Source organism: Mustela lutreola, chromosome 7 (assembly GCF_030435805.1).
Source record: "Mustela lutreola isolate mMusLut2 chromosome 7, mMusLut2.pri, whole genome shotgun sequence".
NCBI lineage: Eukaryota > Metazoa > Chordata > Mammalia > Carnivora > Mustelidae > Mustela > Mustela lutreola.
In genome coordinates this window covers 28,002,724-28,021,248 of record NC_081296.1, presented here as the reverse complement: position 1 = coordinate 28,021,248, position 18,525 = coordinate 28,002,724, and the positions used below count along the sequence as shown (strand labels likewise).

General features: G+C 44.1%; 1 protein-coding gene across 1 annotated transcript in view; it reads left to right on the top strand.

Moving 5' to 3' along the window:
* The window catches only part of OTUD7A (OTU deubiquitinase 7A), a 365,641-nt gene that overhangs the window by 300,979 nt on the left and 46,137 nt on the right, over positions 1–18,525 (top strand). The window contains exons 7-9 of the mRNA XM_059180212.1: positions 10,766–10,867; positions 14,578–14,705; positions 15,452–15,564. Coding sequence (XP_059036195.1) covers positions 10,766–10,867; positions 14,578–14,705; positions 15,452–15,564 — 343 coding nt within the window. The remainder of the gene's footprint in view (positions 1–10,765; positions 10,868–14,577; positions 14,706–15,451; positions 15,565–18,525) is intronic.

Here is an 18,525-nt window from a genome sequence, read left to right as displayed (position 1 = left end):
ATTTTTAATGTAACCACTCTTTGTCCCTGTTCTATGTGGGTTTTTTCCTCTCCTTATAAGCCCTCTTTTTGTTGCATGGAATATTTTTTAATCACTTCATTCTTTTCCTTTTTTTAATTATTGAGAGGTTACCCTAATTCATATAGCATACATACGAATCACACCTCACATTCATCAGCATCTTTTTTTTTTTGAAATTTTAAAAACCATTTGCAATAATATTCAAAAATCAAATGCCAGGTATAAATCTAACCACAGATGAATAGGATCTAAATCTAGAAAACTAGATAGTACCAAAGATTCATCAGCATCTTAACCTATACCCAGAAAAAAAAGGGATCTTAGACTAGTTTAATGTTATTCATAGCCCCTTTTCCCTGACTTATGTTATTGTCATTTATTTTAATTCTATACTTTTAATCTCATCAGACATTATTTTATACAGTGTTAATTTAGACTTACCCATATATTTACGATTTTTGTTTCTCTTCATTTCTTCTTGTGTATTAGCTCTTCTTTCTGTTTGAAGTTCATCCTTTAGAATTTCCTTGGGTGACTGTCTGCTGGTTTTACTTTCTCCACTTTTATGAGTCAAAATGTTTTTGTTTTGCCCCCATTTTTGAGCAACATTTTTGCTGCACAGAAGTTGCCAGTTATTTTCATGCAGCACATTGAAGGTGTTATTGCATTGGCTTGTTTTCCATTGTTTCTTTTGAAACATCAGCTGTCGGTCTGCTACTCTTTTGAAGATAACTTATATTCTACTCTAAGATATTTTTGCTGTTTTATATTCTGCAGTTTCACTAGGTTGTGTCAAGGAATGAACTGATTTCATTTTTCTTGCTTGGGAAGTCTTAAACTTATTAAATCTGTGAATTTATTTCTGTATATTTCTTCTGAAAAATTCCTCAGTCAGGATCTCTTCAGTATTGCCTCTGATTTCAGTTTGACAGTGTCAGAGCTTTTCGATCTATTCATGTCTCCTGGCCTATCTTTCACATTCTTTCTTTTCTCCCCTCTTAGTTGCATTCTAGATAATTTATTCTGATTTCTCTTCCCATATATATTTTTTTCCTCAACATTGTCTAATTTGATATAAAACTGATTGTGGTTTTTTATTTCTCTTATCCCCTTTCATTTTTAAGTCCTATTTTTGTTTTCTAAATCTGTCTCTTATTCTTTGGAAATGTTTGTCTCATTCTTTTATGTCTTTTCAACATCTTAAGCATATTTGTAATCTCTAGCTGACCGTTTTTAGCTGCAAGGCTATAGGTATCTATGATTTTGTGTCAATAAGCCTTACTCATGATGGGTGATTTCCGGTTGGACTTGTAATTTGGGGATGTGAGCAGAATATTATCTGGGAATCTTGTGGTCTGAGTTGAGGGTGTTCTCAACTATTTTGAGTATGATATATTTGTTTGTTTCTTCGTTTATGCCAGACTCCCAAAGGAAATTACCATCCTATAACCAACCTTTATGTTAATCTCTTTGCTTAGGCATTACAAGTCACAAATCAGTTTTAGCTCAAATCTGAGCTAAGTCAATAATTACAACCTGGCTGGAAGAAGTTGGTTTTGTTTTGTTTTTTATTTCTCTGCTAAGCCCAGTCTAGAAGAGACACATTTCCCTCCCAGCTTCATTTGCCAGGGATAACATTATTTCTAATCCTTGCACTTAGGAGGTAGTTTCTGAGGGTCCTAACTTCATGTGGGGTGAGGGTTCCCTGGTTCCAATTCCCCACATCACAAGATTCTCAAAGCCTTTTTTCAGATTCTTGTGAAGTGATAAAACAGGCAAAATGTCTCCACCTACAGGAGACACAGGGTTAGTGCATATTTCTAATTTCCTTACAAATTTATTTTTGGTCACTGGGGATTTACCACACTTTATTTCAGAGTTATATATATACATTTCAAAGGAATGTTGAGAAGGAGGATTACTTTCTCTGATTCCTTTTTCTCTTTAAATCTGTCTCTCCCCCTTGTCTCAGAGAGAGGGGCTGCTTTTCCAGTGACTGAGGACAAAGCCTTCAGCTCCCACTGTCCTTGCCATTCTACACACATGCAGATAAGATCTTATTTCTAATTGGATTTTCTAAGTATGGCAAAGAAATTTGGAATAATTAAATAGAGAATAACAAACAAAAATAAAAATAATCAGGAAGTTGTAGGGATATAAGAAAGAGTTCAGCGTTCCTGAAGAGTCATTTTATTCCATCTTTTGGACTTGATACCTGTAAGGCCAGCTTGGTTCCTCCTCTTTTCTTATATTCCTAATGTGATTCCTTTTCCTTTAGACTTACTCAATTTTTTTTTTTTTCATTAAAAAGCCTCTTTATCCTAATACTACAAGCTAAAGAGTGAATGTTTGTAGATACCGACTTGATTCAAAGGTATAATTTGCATTTCTGAGGACTTCTAAGTGAGGCTTCTCAAACCATCTGTACTGAAAGACCACTTTTTTAAAATACTCAGTTCACTCTGAACCAATACTCCTGATGTGGTTTGAGGTGGGGTTCAGAAGCCAATGTCCAAGAAAGAATTCTTGAGATGTTTTTGGTGCAAAAAAAGGTGTTTTTATTATAGGAGGGAGACAGTATGGGTGGGCAGAACGAGCCACCCTGGGGTTGTGAGAAGTAACTGATTATATAAGATTTTGGATCCTCTAGAGGGGAGGGTGATGTTAGGACTCCAGGAAATTTGAGTCTATAGGAGATTCTGGAGATTGTTTTTTTCTTGTAAATCATAAAGACAGTTGCAAACTGCTGACACTCAGATCCGGGAGGACTGTGATCTCTGTCGGTTGACCTTTTGTTTTTCCCTTTCCTTTGTTCTTGGGCAGTCTGGAGTGCCTGAGGAATGTCACAGATCTCCCACCTGGGCTGGGGGAGGGGGTGGGGGGCTTCGCCTTCAGCCTGCCTTTTGCTGCTCGCTTCTATAAATTCAATAAAAGTATTGCAGAAAAGCCCATTACTGTATAAGTTCCTCTCTTCCTGTACTCACCTCATTGTGCCCCATTTGACCTCACTGAGCAGCACTGGGCAGTCTGAGTGGAAAGAGCCCTCTCCTTAGACCTCTCCTCCAGGAGTGCAAAAGCAGCTATGCTTACCCCCAAAAGGGCCTCAGTATGCAAAGGTACTTTTCAATCCAAAGGGTGTGGTTCATTTTTTCACTTATTAGTTTATGCATAAATACCTTCCTTGCTTTAACCCAAGGTTTTGGACCTGTTTTGACAAAAACACATATACGGTACTTTCTTTATGCCAAGCCCTGTTCTAAGTGTTTCCCAAATAGAGAATTACATATTGCTCATAAAAATTCTACTAGATCAATACTATTATTATCCGCAATTATCCGCAACAAAGTAACTAGTCCAAGGTCCTACTGCTAAGAAGTAGTGGAACTGAGATTTAAGCTCAGAAAATCTAGTTCCAAGGTCCCTCTGCTTAAACACTCTGCTGGCTACCTCTCTGAGCCTCAACTGTCTCCTTCTCTGGCCTCAGATCTGCAAAAGTAGGTTTTCCAAAGCCTGCTTTATGGGTGAATAATTCATTTTGTCCCCATTGTCAATGTGAAACAATCGGTCATTATTGCACATAGCTCTAAACCGAAAAGGATGAGTAGGTCTTCTGTTTCTAACGATTGATTAGCATGTCTGCCCTGAAAAGGATGGTGATTTATTAATGCTGTCTGCATGTATGCAAAAGGGAATCGACCTGAGACACATCAGAGAAATCGCCTGTAAGCTTCTGGGCTCGGTGCCTCTGAAAATTTTGAAAATTGTAACCAAACTGTAAAAATTCCAACTCGTCTATTGAGGAATAATCTGGTGGAACTAGTAACTGCACCACTTAGATTCCCCCAAAGTGTGTTTAACTGAATTCAACTCAATTTTTTTAAAAAACTAAATCAAGACAAATGAGTTAATTTACATAGATACTGTCTTTGGCACCAGAATAGAGCATCCCCATTTACAAAGGTAAAACTGAAACAAATCCACAGGGCATTTGTTTTATTTTGAAGATTTTTAAACCTACAGGAAAATATTCCTTGCAACAAGAGTCAGCAGTTTTCAGAGTTAGGTCGCATTTACTTTATCTCTTATTTTATATAAACATAACCTTTTTCTGAACCATTTGAACGTGTATTGCAAGTGTGTATCTGAAAATTATCCTATGAAACCAAAACATTGCCACTTCTAACAAAAATAACATTTACTTAATATGTTAACTAATATAGGGCCCATATTCACGTTTTCCCAATTAGCCCGCAATTTTTTTCATCTCAGAACCCAAAGTTTCTGCATTTCATTTGGTTATATCGCATTTTTTCATTCCCCCTATCTTTTCTTTCGCTTTTCAAGGGTCCCAGCCTATTATCTCATATCCAATTCTTAAATGACCCAATGGGATTCATTCACCACTACCTCTCCCTAGGGGCCATATGACTCTGGCTTATTCCCCCAGTTCCTGGAAGAGTGGCTGGAACAAGGGGAGGTCTGAGCAGTGAACTGTCTGGTCTGGGTGCTCTGTGGGGAAAGAAAGGGGACGAGCCTGTTCTGCCGGAACACTGGCAATGCCTATGAGTAATGCCGGGTCGGGGAAGACGGAAGCGGGGGGGGGGGGGGGGGGGGGGCGCGAAACGAAGCGAGAGGGAGGAAGGAATATGAAAAAGAAGGAAACAAAATGGTTTTGATGTGGAAACCAGGAGCAGAGGAAGAAGCCTCATGCAGGACACACATTTTTCAACCTTGAATTTACCTGTTTTTATGCTCTATAACACAGAGGTCACCAAATTCCTGTTGTGGTGCTACTAGTGAGGGAAGAATGAGAATGAACACTGGGGAAACGACCTTAACTCGATCTTTAGATTTTTCCTCTTAAAACATCAAAAGGAACAAGCTGAAGCAGATATGACAGGGTTTGCAGGGGTCTGGTTCTGTGTGGTGGGTGTACTGCCCTCAGCCCTTTTCAAAATTTTCACAGTAAAAGTAGAATGAGAGAAACAAGTGAGAGCAGAAAAGGGAGAATGAACAACCCTTGTTTCTCTAAGGCAGCACAGTAGAAAGACTGGGTCTATGACTTCAGCTCCACGACTTTGGGAAGACTATATTTTTTGAAATCATACCAGCTCACAGAAGTTAAAACCAGCTTGCGGGGCGCCTGGGTGGCTCAGTTGGTTGGACGACTGCCTTCAGCTCAGGTCATGATCCTGGAGTCCCGGGATCGAGTCCCGCATCGGGCTCCCAGCTCCATGGGGAGTCTGCTTCTCCCTCTGACCTTCTCCTCACTCGTGCTCTCTCTCACTGTCTCTCTCTCAAATAAATAAATAAAATCTTTAAAAAAAAAAAAAATTAAAAAAAAAAAAAAACCAGCTTGCCAACAAACTCAACCAAAACCAACTTAATTAGAACAGCTTTGCTCAGGATGGGATTTTGGCCTCCGTTGCCCTCCCTGAGCAATGGCGCCTTTAAGATTCAGTGCACCATGGCTTGTTCCTTGACTCTCTGAGCCTGTTTCCTTGACTGTAAATCAGGACTGTGCACCCCCCTCCCCTGCACAGGACTGAGGGATTCATGGTCAGCCCTGCAGCGAGCAGGAGACACTAACCCAGCCAGCAGGACCATTGACTGTGAAGTCGATGTGAAGAACAGGAAGTCTGGGGACAGGGACGCTTATGGCAGGATTGAAAGCTCCCTGTGTCTTCAAGGACCAGGTACACACAGCAGATCAGTGCTGCCTCCCTTCAGGGTGCCATATGGCTAGAGATGCATCTGGGGACACGTCCCCACATATCATCTAGGGAAACAAGGGAGAGACCCTGTCTATGTCCCTTCTGAAGGATGAACAACACTTTCCCAGTAGCTGCCCCGTGGGCCAAGGGGCTGTATGTGATCACACCAACACTGGCCCCTGGCAAAAAGCATGGAATACAGGGAAGGAATCTTGTCACAGCAGGGTTCTGGGAGCAAGGATGGGAGGGGAAAGCTATTAGATGGGCAAACCACAGGGTCTGTGCATTAATGCAGATCACCTCCTCATTAGCATATTCCCACGATCCTTCCCCTGTTTCTCCATTAATATGGTACCCCCTGGCTCTTGGGAGGGGCCACTACCAGCTTGGAACACTTCAGAGAATGAATGGGGCCATCCCACTTTAACATTAAATGAGCTGGGCTTTCAGGGGTTAAAGCCCATTATGCTGTGTAACCAAAAATTGTAATTTTTCTTCTACTTTGTGGCAACCCAGTTTTAATATCTCCCAGACTGGATGTTTTTTAAAAGGTCTTGGAAAAAGTCAGGTGAGACGGTTTGCTATTTCACAACCTAGGAAAAAAAAAAAGAAGATACCCAGTGATGGCATGTTATTTCCAGTTACGTCTCTGACCAGTGATCCAGTGGCACAGTCAATTAAGGCCCTTAATTGCCTTTCTCATTTAGCTTTAAAAAGGTGACTCGAAAGTGGTCAGAATACCCCAATTTGTTAGCATAAGCATTAACATCATCAATAATAGAGGCTTGTCCATTTAATTTTGCAGTGTTAATTTCAATACATGTTTTCATTTAGAATTAAGGGTACAACTATTTTGTATTAATAAGATCACTTATCATTAAAATGCAGTTACTAAATCTTCGCCAAAAGCACTGTAGAGCAGATCAGTATCCCGTTCAAACACATTACTGTCACAGTTTATTATTTTAAGTTTTGCTATTGAGGTAATCCCTTAGGCAGTAATTCTCTAAATCTGAACTAAATGTACCTTTGAGGGCCTTAACTTCCCGCATTATTGTAGTTCTTGTCCTTCATATTTCGTTACTGATTACTGAAAGCAGTAACACCCTTTGTTAAAATTAATTCTTTATTTGACAGAGAGAGATCACAAGTAGTTGGAGAGGCAGGCAGAGAGAGAGAGAGAGGGAAGCAGGCTCCCTGCTTAGCAGAGAGCCCGATGCGGGACTCGATCCCAGGACCCCAGGATCATGACCTGAGCCGAAGGCAGAGGCTTTAAAATTAATTCTTAATAACAACAAGTGGTTTGTTGGAATGTAAATAATGCAACATCCCTCTGACTATTCGAATCCTATTAGTATAATTCTCTCTCTTAAAAAATTATTTTTCAATTAAATGTTTTCACAACTTCTTGGAAATATCAATTATAAACATTCTTATTTGACTGAAATTCCACAAAGAGTTAAAGGCCCCAAGAGGTGGCTATTCTACTCTATTCCCCCAAAGTAAAAAATCTATGCCACAGAGACCATGCAGTGGCATGATATATTCAAAGCGCTGAAAGGAAAATACCTACAACCAAGAATACTCTACCCAGCAAGATTATCATTCAGATAAACTTTGTATTTTATGAGGCTTTGGAAAAACTCTGTTTTGTGTCAAGGACTGTGAGATATCCAGAATTTTACTCTGCTTCAAAGCTAATAAACTTGTCTTCTGTGGCTTCCTGGATGCTGGCAGAAAACTTGGGACTTCTGGGTCACAAGAGAAGGATGCTGCCACATTTGAAACATGTCCAGCATTTGGGAGATCTCACAGGAGCATTTTCCTTCTTGTAGAAGCCTACAGGGTGATCTTGATACATGATCAATGTACCACCTTCCTGATATGTTCTGAGGTCTGGGATGTTACTTCCCCACATGCTGGAGTTCTCACTTCCCCTTATCCCTTACAAAATTGTCAAAGGCTATCACAGTGCCTGTAACTTCCCCTTTGTTTGCAAGCACTTCCTAATCACAACTTGACCTCTCATCCACAAAGGTCAGCTGTAAGAGGGACAAAAGCATTTTTATAAAACTGAATCATAATTAAGTCTGAATCCCCTAGGTTCCCTTTTGTTTAAACTGTCACCCACAGGGTGTGCCAAACAGGCCAGCCTGGGGATGCCATTACAGACAAGAAAGAAGCAACATGGCCAGAAATGGCCAGGGAGGAATTGAATTTTCAAAACAGTTCTATGTAACCTTGGTCCTGTTCATCTTGCTCATTCTCTGGGAAGCAATTGAGAGGGCATGGTCCCTTTTGGGGACAGCCATATTCAATGAGCAAGTTTTCTTAAGGTACTGTTATGGACTGAATATTAATGTCTCCCCAAATCCATATGTGGGAACTCTGATCCCTAGGGTGATGGTAATTGGTGGTAGGGCCTTTGAAAAGTAATTAAATTTAGATAAAGTCGTGAGAATGGGGCCCCCATGATGAAATTACTGTCCTTATAAGAGGAGGAAGAGAGCAGAGCTCACTGCCCACCATTTGAGGACACAACAAGAAGGAAGCCACCTGCAAACCTCGAAGAGGGTTCCTACCAGGAACCAAATCAGCCAGCATGTGAATCTAGGACTTCCAGGCTCAACAATTATGGGAAATAAATGTCTGATGTTTAAGTTACCCAGTTTGTGGTATTTTGTTATAGCAGTCCAAGCTGACTACTTTTCTTGGTTATCTCATTGATTTCTAGCTTATTTTTAGTATGGCCAGAACACATAGTGTGAATGATTTCAAATCCTTGAAATTTGTTGACACATTTTAATGGCCCATTGTGTGGTCAATTTTGGAAAATATTTCATGTGACTTGGAAAGAATATGTACTTATTTTGCAGTGGGTGAGGTTTACCTATAGGTCAAGTTCACATAATTCAAGTTATTGAATTATGTTCATCTAATCTCTACCGAAGTTTTTGTTTGTTGATTCTATTATTTATCAAGAGAGTTTAGTTGAAAATCTCTGGTCTTGATTTGGTGTTTGTCTACTTCTCTTTGGAGTCTATCAATACTTGCTTTGTATGCTTTTTAGGCTAAGTCTTAAGTATACATACCGTAAGTATCGGTACATTTTCCATTTGACTTTACTGTGTTATCATTATGAATATTCCTCTTTATCTTGTTCACCTTCATCTGACATCAGTAGAACTTTACCAACTTTATTTTTGCTGAGTTTTTGAGTGGTATATCTTTCTCTACCTAGTTACTGTTAAATTTCTCTGTCATTATATTTATGATGTCTGCTGTCAGCAGCATATACTGGTTTATTTTTAAGCAAGGCTAACAATCTGTCTTTTAATTAGTATTTAGTTCATTTACATTTAATATAAATACTGGTATATTTTGGGTTAAATCTGTTCTCCTGCTGCTTGTTTTTTGTGTGTTATTGTGTCTTTTTTTCCTCTTTTATTCATTTGAATTATTTAAGAATGTTTATTACTCTGGTTTCTTCTCTACTAGGTTGTCAGTTGTACATTCTTTAATTATCCCTTTAGTGGTTACTGTACAGTTTCTAAAATGCACCTTCCAGCTATTAGAATTTATCATAAGTTAGCACTTGTACCACTGCCTGGTCAATGTAAGGATGTTGGGATTTATGTCATTTAGTGTTATTGCTGTCCTGTGTTTTAATTCTAGGTATACTTGAATCCTCAAAAAGTCATATTTATTATTGCTTTAAGCAGCCAATAGTTATTTATATTTGCCAACATACTTGCCCTTGCCAGCCCCTTTATTCCTTCTGTGTGCCCTAAAGTATTCTTTACTGAATCCTTTTAGGATTCTTTACTGCAGGTCTGACGGATTCACCACCCTTTCTGTTCATGGGAGGTCTGGAATTCTACATTGGTAGTAACTACCAGATAAGGGTGAAAGCAGGGTTCTCCAGTCTGCCTCTGTTGACACCTGTGGAGGAATGGGCTTCTTGGTACTGCTAGGAAGGAGCGTGGGACCTTATTATCACCAGATGGGTGAGAAAGGCCAGGCTCCCCATCTGTTCTCAGTTGGTAGGGGCTGAAGTCCATGTTACCACCCAGCAAAAAGTGCTGGCTATGTGCTCAGCATTTTCTGACACCATCTGGCATTGGGGGAGCAGGTGGTGAGTGACTCATTACTGCCTGGTAATGGTTGGAAGTTTTGGCTCCCTACTTGGCCTCTGCCAGCCAGGATGCTAACAGGCTACAATTTCTTCTGTGTCATTTTGCTAAAATAGAGCACTATTGTCTATCTTCCTAAGCTGCCACTTTCCTGATATCTTGTCTAGAGAGAGCATGATTCCTTTGTCTACCCTCATTGGCATCTGCAGGTTGCCAACTTCTACAGTACCTGGTCTAGGATTTGGGGACAAAAAAGAAATTTCAGGGAACCTACCACCATGTTGTTTCTCAGATCCCAGGTTTCCTGGTCCATCTGCCTATTCTCACCACTTTTCAGTCTTCTTGTGTTATTTTATACATTATGTCCAGTATATTTAGTTGTACTTAGTAGAAAAAAATGGGGGTAAGTATGTTTACTCCATCTTCCTGGAAGCAGAAGTCTCAAGATGTGTTAATGAGATTTAATAGGAATATACCTAAGTAGCTATAATGATTTTGATGTGTTAAATTAAACATAAACTATACTTTTGGAGGTATGTATGCTTCAAAAAAGGATGGTGCAAAAGAAAAAAACTACTTTCGGAAGAGGAAACTGTTCAAGGAGACTGCACAAAGAGAAACTTTACTTTTTGTATAAGATGTTCCCAGATTCAAGGAGAAAAGGCTTCATCCTTGGGTTTCTCAATCCTCTTGCTAATTAATGGGAGGGTTTGCTCATTTCTTATCTTAGAAGGGGAAAAAATCTGTATTTTATTTAAAAGTAGCCATAATGATCTACCTTCCCACTGAAGTTCTCTAGAACCTCTCAAAAATCATCTGCTGATGTTTATGCTTACTTAGCAAACACTTACAATGGTCTCTTCTGGAAATCTCTTCTAAAGTGAGTTTCTGTTCCAGGTCGCCTGAACTGGTGGTCTACTGTGTGCACGAGCTGTAAACGGCTTCTTCCTTTGGCCACTACAGGGGATGGGAACTGCCTTTTACACGCCGCCTCTCTGGGTAAGCTCCACTACAGAGACCGAGGGCAGCCGTGCTGCAGGCCTGTTCTGCTCATTGTTAAAGGACAGGCATCTGCTAAGTAGAGCCATGAACATTGCTCATCTGGAAGATTCCCCAGGGGTGGTAGCCAACAATCTAGCCCTTCTTGCCAAGCAGCTGACAGGCTTGGTGGGGACACAGAGCACACATGAGAAAAGACCTGATAGGGGGTCTAAGGGGCCTAATCATGAGCCGCAGGAATGGGAATTAGAGATTGTGATGTAGAGGACTTCCTGGAGGAGGTGGGATTTTATTGAGATCTGAAGGACTTGAAAGATTTTTAGAGAGGACATTCCAGGTAGGGAGACTTCATGGAAAAGCTTCCAAACATCTTGTTAAGGATGTTTGGAAGCAGGGCTGAGCTTAGTTGGCCTTGAGCAGGAAGTTTGGGGAGCAGCACTTTAGGTTGGATGGTTTGGGGCCACTGCATCGATAGCAGTCCATGCACTTGGACTGACAGAAAGGCATGGTTTGGGTAAATCATAGGGGAATCACTTGGGTACTGACAAAAAGATGTAGGTTGGATCGAATTTTAGGAGGAAAAATGCTGGATTCCATACTGTGAGCATAGTGAGATCATAATTTCACTGGAAGGATAGGCAAAAGATAGTAAGCCAAAACATTAAAAGTGGCCATTGCTGGGTGGTGGGATTGTTGATTTTTATTGTTGGTACAGGGGAATCTGACAAAAAGACATAGGTTGGGTAAATCTCTTGGGTAAATCACAGGTGAATCAGCATAGTCAGAATATACAACCAAGAAGTCAGCAACCTTCTGAGAAGATGTGAGCTTTTGCAGAAAGCCATACCAACAGGTGCACAATCATTGGTAGCACTATTTGAATAACTGAGGGGGTCATGGTAGACTTCCCAGAAGCTTAATTACTCCTTCTAGGTCCATCCTCATATACACAGAGGCAAACCGGTTTTGACAGGTAGGATTGGACCCCCAGCTGTCCTCGTGAGTCCTACAGTAAAGGGTCTCTCTCCACCAATGAGACCCTAAAATGAGAATATTCTTAGTTGAGTTTGACCGAGGATATTCTTGTTGGTCAAACTTACCTCCCCAGGTAAACATGGTCGATGCTCTTACCCAGAGCAAGGACCCAACCCCAAACCTCTCTTCAACCCTGTAGTGAGGCCTCTTCAACAAGAGGAGGATAGAGGTGAGACTAAACCCCACAGAGGGAAATGCACGGGGTTTGGGAAGGGACCTGAGAGCCTCGGAGAGAACAGAGCCCCAGAGCAAGGGGAGCATTGCACATTCCACAGGTTTGGCTGCGGGTGGGGGGAACACAAGGGCTCCCACCTACCCGCTTCCTTTCCATTTCACAATGAACATGTTTCTGTTTGTTGATATTGTAAAAGTATTTCACATTCATCATGGTAAGAAAATAAAAATCAACAACCCCACCACCCAGCAATGATCACTTTTAATGTGTTGGCATATTATCTTTTGTCAGTTCTTCCAGTGAAATTATGATCTCATTATGGTCACTGTGTGGAATCCAGCATTTTCCCCTTAAAGTTCTATTGTGAATTTCCCATGCTATTATGCTTCAAAAATAGGTTTTTGGTATTTGTGTCATATTTTATCATAACGTATCAACTATTCCCCTATTGTGGAATGTTTTCATCTTGTGTGTAAAATCTGGAAAGAACATAAGAACATCAGAGAAGAAGTCTCTCATCTGTGTCACACAACAACTTCTGTACAAAGGGAAATGCCTCTGTCCCTCAGAAACTGCATTGTTCACTGCTCCAGGTGGGCAAAGCCACAGATAGGGTCTCGTGCCACCATGATCTGGTCTGGGGGCAGGCATTTTCCCAGTGAGCACAGTGGGGCTCCAGTCTGCCTAAGAAGAGAAAGTGTCCTGTGGACCAGCCTTGCTCCAGCAAGGCCCTAGCGGAGTCTGGAGCTCATCGCCAATTGGTTCTTTTCTCCTGGTACTTTGTTTTCCTTTCATGGGATTTAGCTGTTTGACCTGACTGATCAAAGGAGCCATGCAACACTGACCAGCAATGCTTATTGAACCTGCTGACCAGGTCTGACATTGACCTAGGGTTGTGGGACACACACAGAAATGACAGAAATCATTTCTGAGCCACGCTTGTAAGCAAACATTTATGGGGCAGGAGACCCTCCCTGCAAAAGAGATCCAAACAAGGAGCCATGGGAATGGAGACTGGACTTGCCGTGCCTGGGAGAGTCCCGAGAGGCCCCTGCAGGTGGGGCTGAGGGATGAGTAGGATCAGCTCGGCCTGTTTATAAAAGAAGCAGGAATGGCCACTTCTCTTCTCTATGTTGTAAAAAAAGGACAAAAGCCTCAGTTGATGGAAAACCCATAGCAGCCTCTGGTTGTTGCACGTCTTTGCACAAAAGGATGCATGGCCAGATCGAGTCTTTAAAGATTAGGTCAGTGCAGACCACTCCTCTTTTAAAAGCTCTCCTGGGTCATTTAAAAGTCCATCTTTCCGCTCTCCACCTTGTCCCCTTGATCCCACCTCCAGACACCTTTCCTGTTTGCTGTTTCCTAAGTATGACTCATAGACGCCCCCTTGGGGCTGGCCCCCACCTTCCCCTCTGCCTGGGATGCCAACTCAGCTCCTTCCTTCACCACTAGACCCTGATGTCCCCTTTCTTGCCTGACCAGTACCAACCAGCACCTTGTCCTGCTTCATCTCTCCATATGGTGCTCTACCCCTGACAGCTTATGCCAGTTGCTAATTCAATGGCTGCTTCCCATTCACTCAGTGTGCACTCTGAGATTGTAGGAACTTAGTCTGTCCTGATGGCTGCTGTGGGTATTCCTAAAACCAAGAATGGTGCCTCATCCCTATTATGAAATAAGTTTGGAATTAATTAAGTGGAACTAATGCCACTTAATTAAATGGATGGATGGATGGATGGATGGATGGATGGATGGATGGATGGATTTCGCTGCTCTTTACCCATAGCCAGAGCTGCACTTCTCATTACTGTTTCCTCCATTTGTTGGGTCTCTTGACCACATCTGAGCTGCCCCAAGAATGTACTCAGAGATGGCTGGCTTTTCTTATAACTCCTCAACCCCCAACACAGACTGGGTAGGGAGTAAGGGGAAAAAGACCTTCTCCCCTGAATGCAGGTACTTTCTCTTGGGTCCAGATGTTTGCAGTGGTGCTCACTGATGCTCTGCTTCTCAGGAGGTCGAGATGGCTTAGGGCTGAGACATCCGATGTGGCAGACCTTAGATGAAGCCAGGGTCTGATTGCCATCCTGGCTTGAGGCCCTATTTGAGGACATGTCCTCAGTTTATCCACAAAGACCATCTTTCACTCAAAAACAAAAACCTGGACGGTGAACATTAGGACCCTCAAAGCAAACCTTACCAGTAGCTTACCAAGGATCCCAGAGAGAGGCAGCAGGGGATCTCATCCACTGTTGGTTCTCTGAGAAAGGGACATGCTCCTTCATTCACCGACTTGCTTCAGTGGGAAATGGGGAAAGAGAGCAGAGGGGAACTGCTAGCTCACCGTGAGAAATGAAGAGCTGACAGATGACTCGTGTTTGTGTGTTCAGATGCAGGAGGCCAGGCCTGGTAAGTCGTGGCAGTCTGAGTGGCCTCCTGGCTTGTCCCCCTCCTCACGACCTGTCTCTCTCCTCTGCTCCTTATGGGCATCCCGCTGCAGGAATGTGGGGGTTTCACGACCGGGACCTGGTTTTGCGGAAAGCTCTCTACACCATGATGAGGACAGGGGCTGAAAGAGAAGCCCTAAAGCGCAGGTGGAGGTGGCAGCAGACGCAGCAGAACAAGGAGGTTGGTACCCGCTGGTGTGTCCAGAGCCCGAGACCCACACCAAGCGCAGGATGGGTGGAGTCCGGAGCTGGGCCCCAAGGCCAAGTCCGTCTTGTGAGGTCAGACAGCAATGGCTTCCTGGGACTAGGAAAGCTTCCCTCGTTTAAAACAACTGAGGAGGCACCCATTACAGAAACTGTCCCTGCATAAACATGAAAACCAACCACCCTCACTGTCAGAAGGTGTCCTGACTTGATGATAAATTACAAGTCACTTAAGTCTGATCAATCCTGGCAGCTTGAAGGCCGGGGTAGCCACAAGGTGGTGGTTCCCCACAGCCTACAGCCTCCGCTCCTGTACATGCTCCCAATCCAAAGAGAATCCCAACCGTCCTGACAATGGGGGACATTAGCACTTTGCTGTCCTAGAAGGATCTGCCTGCATTCTGAGTGAAGTTGGCCTGTCATCCCTTTAAACTTTTCAGTGCTCAGCCCCAAATTTGGTGTGTGCACATTAATGTTTGGTCATTTACCCCTTGGGCTGGTCCACCCTTGCTGGGTGGACATCCCCCCCACCCCAGCATTGACATTAGAGATTGGGGGTTCTGAAGAAATATCAAATGGGGACACTCAGCAGCCACTAGCAGATGTCCCCGGCCTGGATGCTGGTGGGACTTGGACTGAGCCAGTGGGTTGGGGGTCCGGCAGGGCGGCCAGGCTCACCTCCTGCCCGCCCACCACCTCCTGAGCCGGCTTCCATTGTGCCAGTCAGGGCTGGTGTACACCGAGGAGGAATGGGAGCGGGAGTGGACGGAGCTGCTGAAATTGGCATCCAGCGAGCCACGCACGCACTTCAGCAAGAACGGTGGCACAGGCGGGGGGTAAGTGCGGCCCCTCACTCTCCCCGGTGGTCACCTTAAGCTTCTGGCCGGCCAGTGTGGGAAGCGGTTCAAGGGAACGTGGCCACCCCAAGCTGGAGGAGATACAGCGATTTCTGCCTTTGGACCTTAGGTTCTCCTCAAGGACACAGGGCAGAGTTGTGGGGCATGTACGGACCCCGGCAGATAATTGGGGGAAGTATACATAACGTTCACATACATTTTGCAGGTAGAGGTGCAGAGGTCACACATGGTGTCCCTTCCCCATTGCAGGCAGCAGTGGGAAGGGGACTCACTGGAGAGCCAGCCTCCGCAGGGGGAATGCAGCCTGGTGCTTCCCGCACACTGCTGTTGAACTCACGAGGCTCAGAAACCTCAAGCTACCGGGTTTGGACTCTTTCCAACTAAGTATTTATTTAATTTCTGGCTTCAAGAAGTCACGCTCAGAGCAGAAGGTAATTAAGTGAGTCCGGCGTCTCCCAGGTGAGCGGACGGATGCCATCCACATTCCTGGCAAAAAAGGCTTTGCCTTTGTACACATTCAGGGAGTAGCTTGTTCCTGCAGACACAACTGAAATGTCCCAGCCTGAGAATAGAGTGTGGCCAAGCAAATCAGCCACCAAACATGCAGCCCCAGCGTTTCAAAGGCACATGTGTGCTTTGGTTCATACTTATGGAAGCTGAGAATCAAGTTGTTTAACACCTAGAAAAAGTCTCAGGCAGACACAAGAAAGCCTGGGCATTGACAGTAAGAAGATTCAAGAAAGGATCAGACTCCAGTAGACAGCCCGGGCTAGCAGTGTGTCCTGGCCCCACATCTCCACACCCAGGCCCTCAGCTGCCAGCAGCAGGGTGTGGGGCTTCCCAGGCCTGGCACAATACCGAGGACCCTCAAAGATGAGCTCTCTTGTCTGGAAACCCATCAACACAATTCCCACAGGGTAATTTTGTCACTTTGTTTTCATAATGTCATGTGTCAGTGCTAAAGTCTGTCTTATTTAGGACTTTTGGGGACACATAGTCTAAAGGCTCAGTCCATTCCTGAAAACTCCTCTCTCATGCTGAGTCATGCCTGAGCTGTGTCTGAAGAATTCTCTAGCATCCCTTTCATCATTGCCTCGCTGGCGCCTGCCAGAGGGCAGACACCCCGTAATTCAGGTGGATTGACTCTAGCCCAGTGTGTCTTCAGGGCTAGAGTCAATAATAAGTGGCCATCACCACATACTATGTCCCCTGAGTTCCCCCATCCAGGAAGCACTTGGCCCAACTTGGTCGCACAGTTGATCAGGCCTCAGCTTCTGCTCTTACTCCCTGGAACCCAAGAGGGCCCAGAGCTGAGTGAGGGCAGAAGGAGTGGGGCGTCTGGTGTTCATTCCCGTCTCCTTCCCAGGGGACTCAGGCTTGCCCACTCAGTTGGGGCAGGAGTACTGCAGAGAAGTCTCCTTGGTGATGGGCAGCAGCTCTGCCGTTCTCTGTTGTTCCCCTCAACTTTGGGAAAGTGGGGGAGAGACAGAAGGCATTGGACCAGCTACTCCCTCTCCTCAGCTCACAAGAAGAGTGCTCTCAGTTGCTGAGACCTCCCAACCCAGCTGTAGCGATCGCACGCCCCCAAAGTTCCTGCCTCCTCTCAGGAAGCTTTCAACCTTCAATCTGGTCTCAGTTGTAAAGACAAAAAATGTGTCTAGTCAGAAGCAATGAGTGATGTACAAAAGATGTTATTTTTTCCCACCAAGAGATTCCTTGGGTTTTTTGGTTTCTTGTTTTGTTTTGTTTTGTTTGTTTTTTGGTTTTGAGTCCCCTCCACTACAGGTTGGGCCAGAAGGTTTGAGGAGCATAAAAGCTTCACGTGAGCTACTAGCATCCTCCTCTATTGGGGATGGTGTTGGGAAGGGGTGGACACCATTCAGTGTGGGTGGGGACTCTGACACTGGCAGGACCTTGGGGTCACCCCCCTTTATTATCCATTGGTACCGACCACAGCAAGGAAATACTCTTCAGGATGGTGTCCAAGCCCTGATGGCTACTTTTTCCTGGATTTTTAACGGTTCCAAGAGCTCAAATCCTGCCCCTGTGTCCCCTCCCATGACAGAGCTCAGAGTTTTCTGTCTGCATGTCTGTAGCCCACAGGGCCATGTTTGGGCTCTTGTTGGTCACCTGGATCCCACAGCAGCTGGTAAATCCCACAAGGAGGCAAGGAGCTGCTAGAAACAAGGCTATGTTGGTTCTGACATGTTACTTTTATAAATATGTGTGTGCTATGCATGAGACACTGGGTCTCTCTCACCAGGTGTTTTTACCTTTCCTTTCATTCTGAATTGCTCTCATACAGTCAGGCTAGCAGAGAGTTCCAGTATGTTTCCTCCCTCCAGGACAGGCTCCCCTGCCATCGGGGCCCCACCTTTCTTTGGGGTTCAGAAGTCCAAAGGAGAGACATTTTTCCAATGGGTCATTTGTGCCTCTGCATTTTGCCTCTGTCTTCCCTAGGCAAAGGGAAGAGGTTTTCCTACTCACATTTTGCTGAGAGATGTGAGGCATCCCTAGGACTTGAGGGCCTTAGAGACTGGTACTTGATGCCTGCCTGGCTGAGGTTGGCCAGCTTCCAGGTCCTGAGAGCCATGGGGCGTTGTGGGGACCTACGGGCTATGCATGCTTCCCAACCACCAGCAGTGAACCCTGGGATGAGACCTGAGACGGGCTGTCTTCAGGAGGACTCTTCCAACAAAAAGGGTAAACCCCGGAAGCCAGGCCAGAAGGGTTGTCACAACCCACCAGCTTGGATTGTTACCACCTCTGTCCAGGGAACTGAGGGCAGAGACGGTCACCTGTGGGGAGACCTGAAGACCCAAAAAAACACTTCCATAGAAATGGGGCTCAGCATTTGGATCTCTATCAAGCCCAGTGGGCACCAAAAAGAGAAGTCAAGAAGGACTTTGCCATCCTCCAGCATCTCCTCTCTGGCTTGTG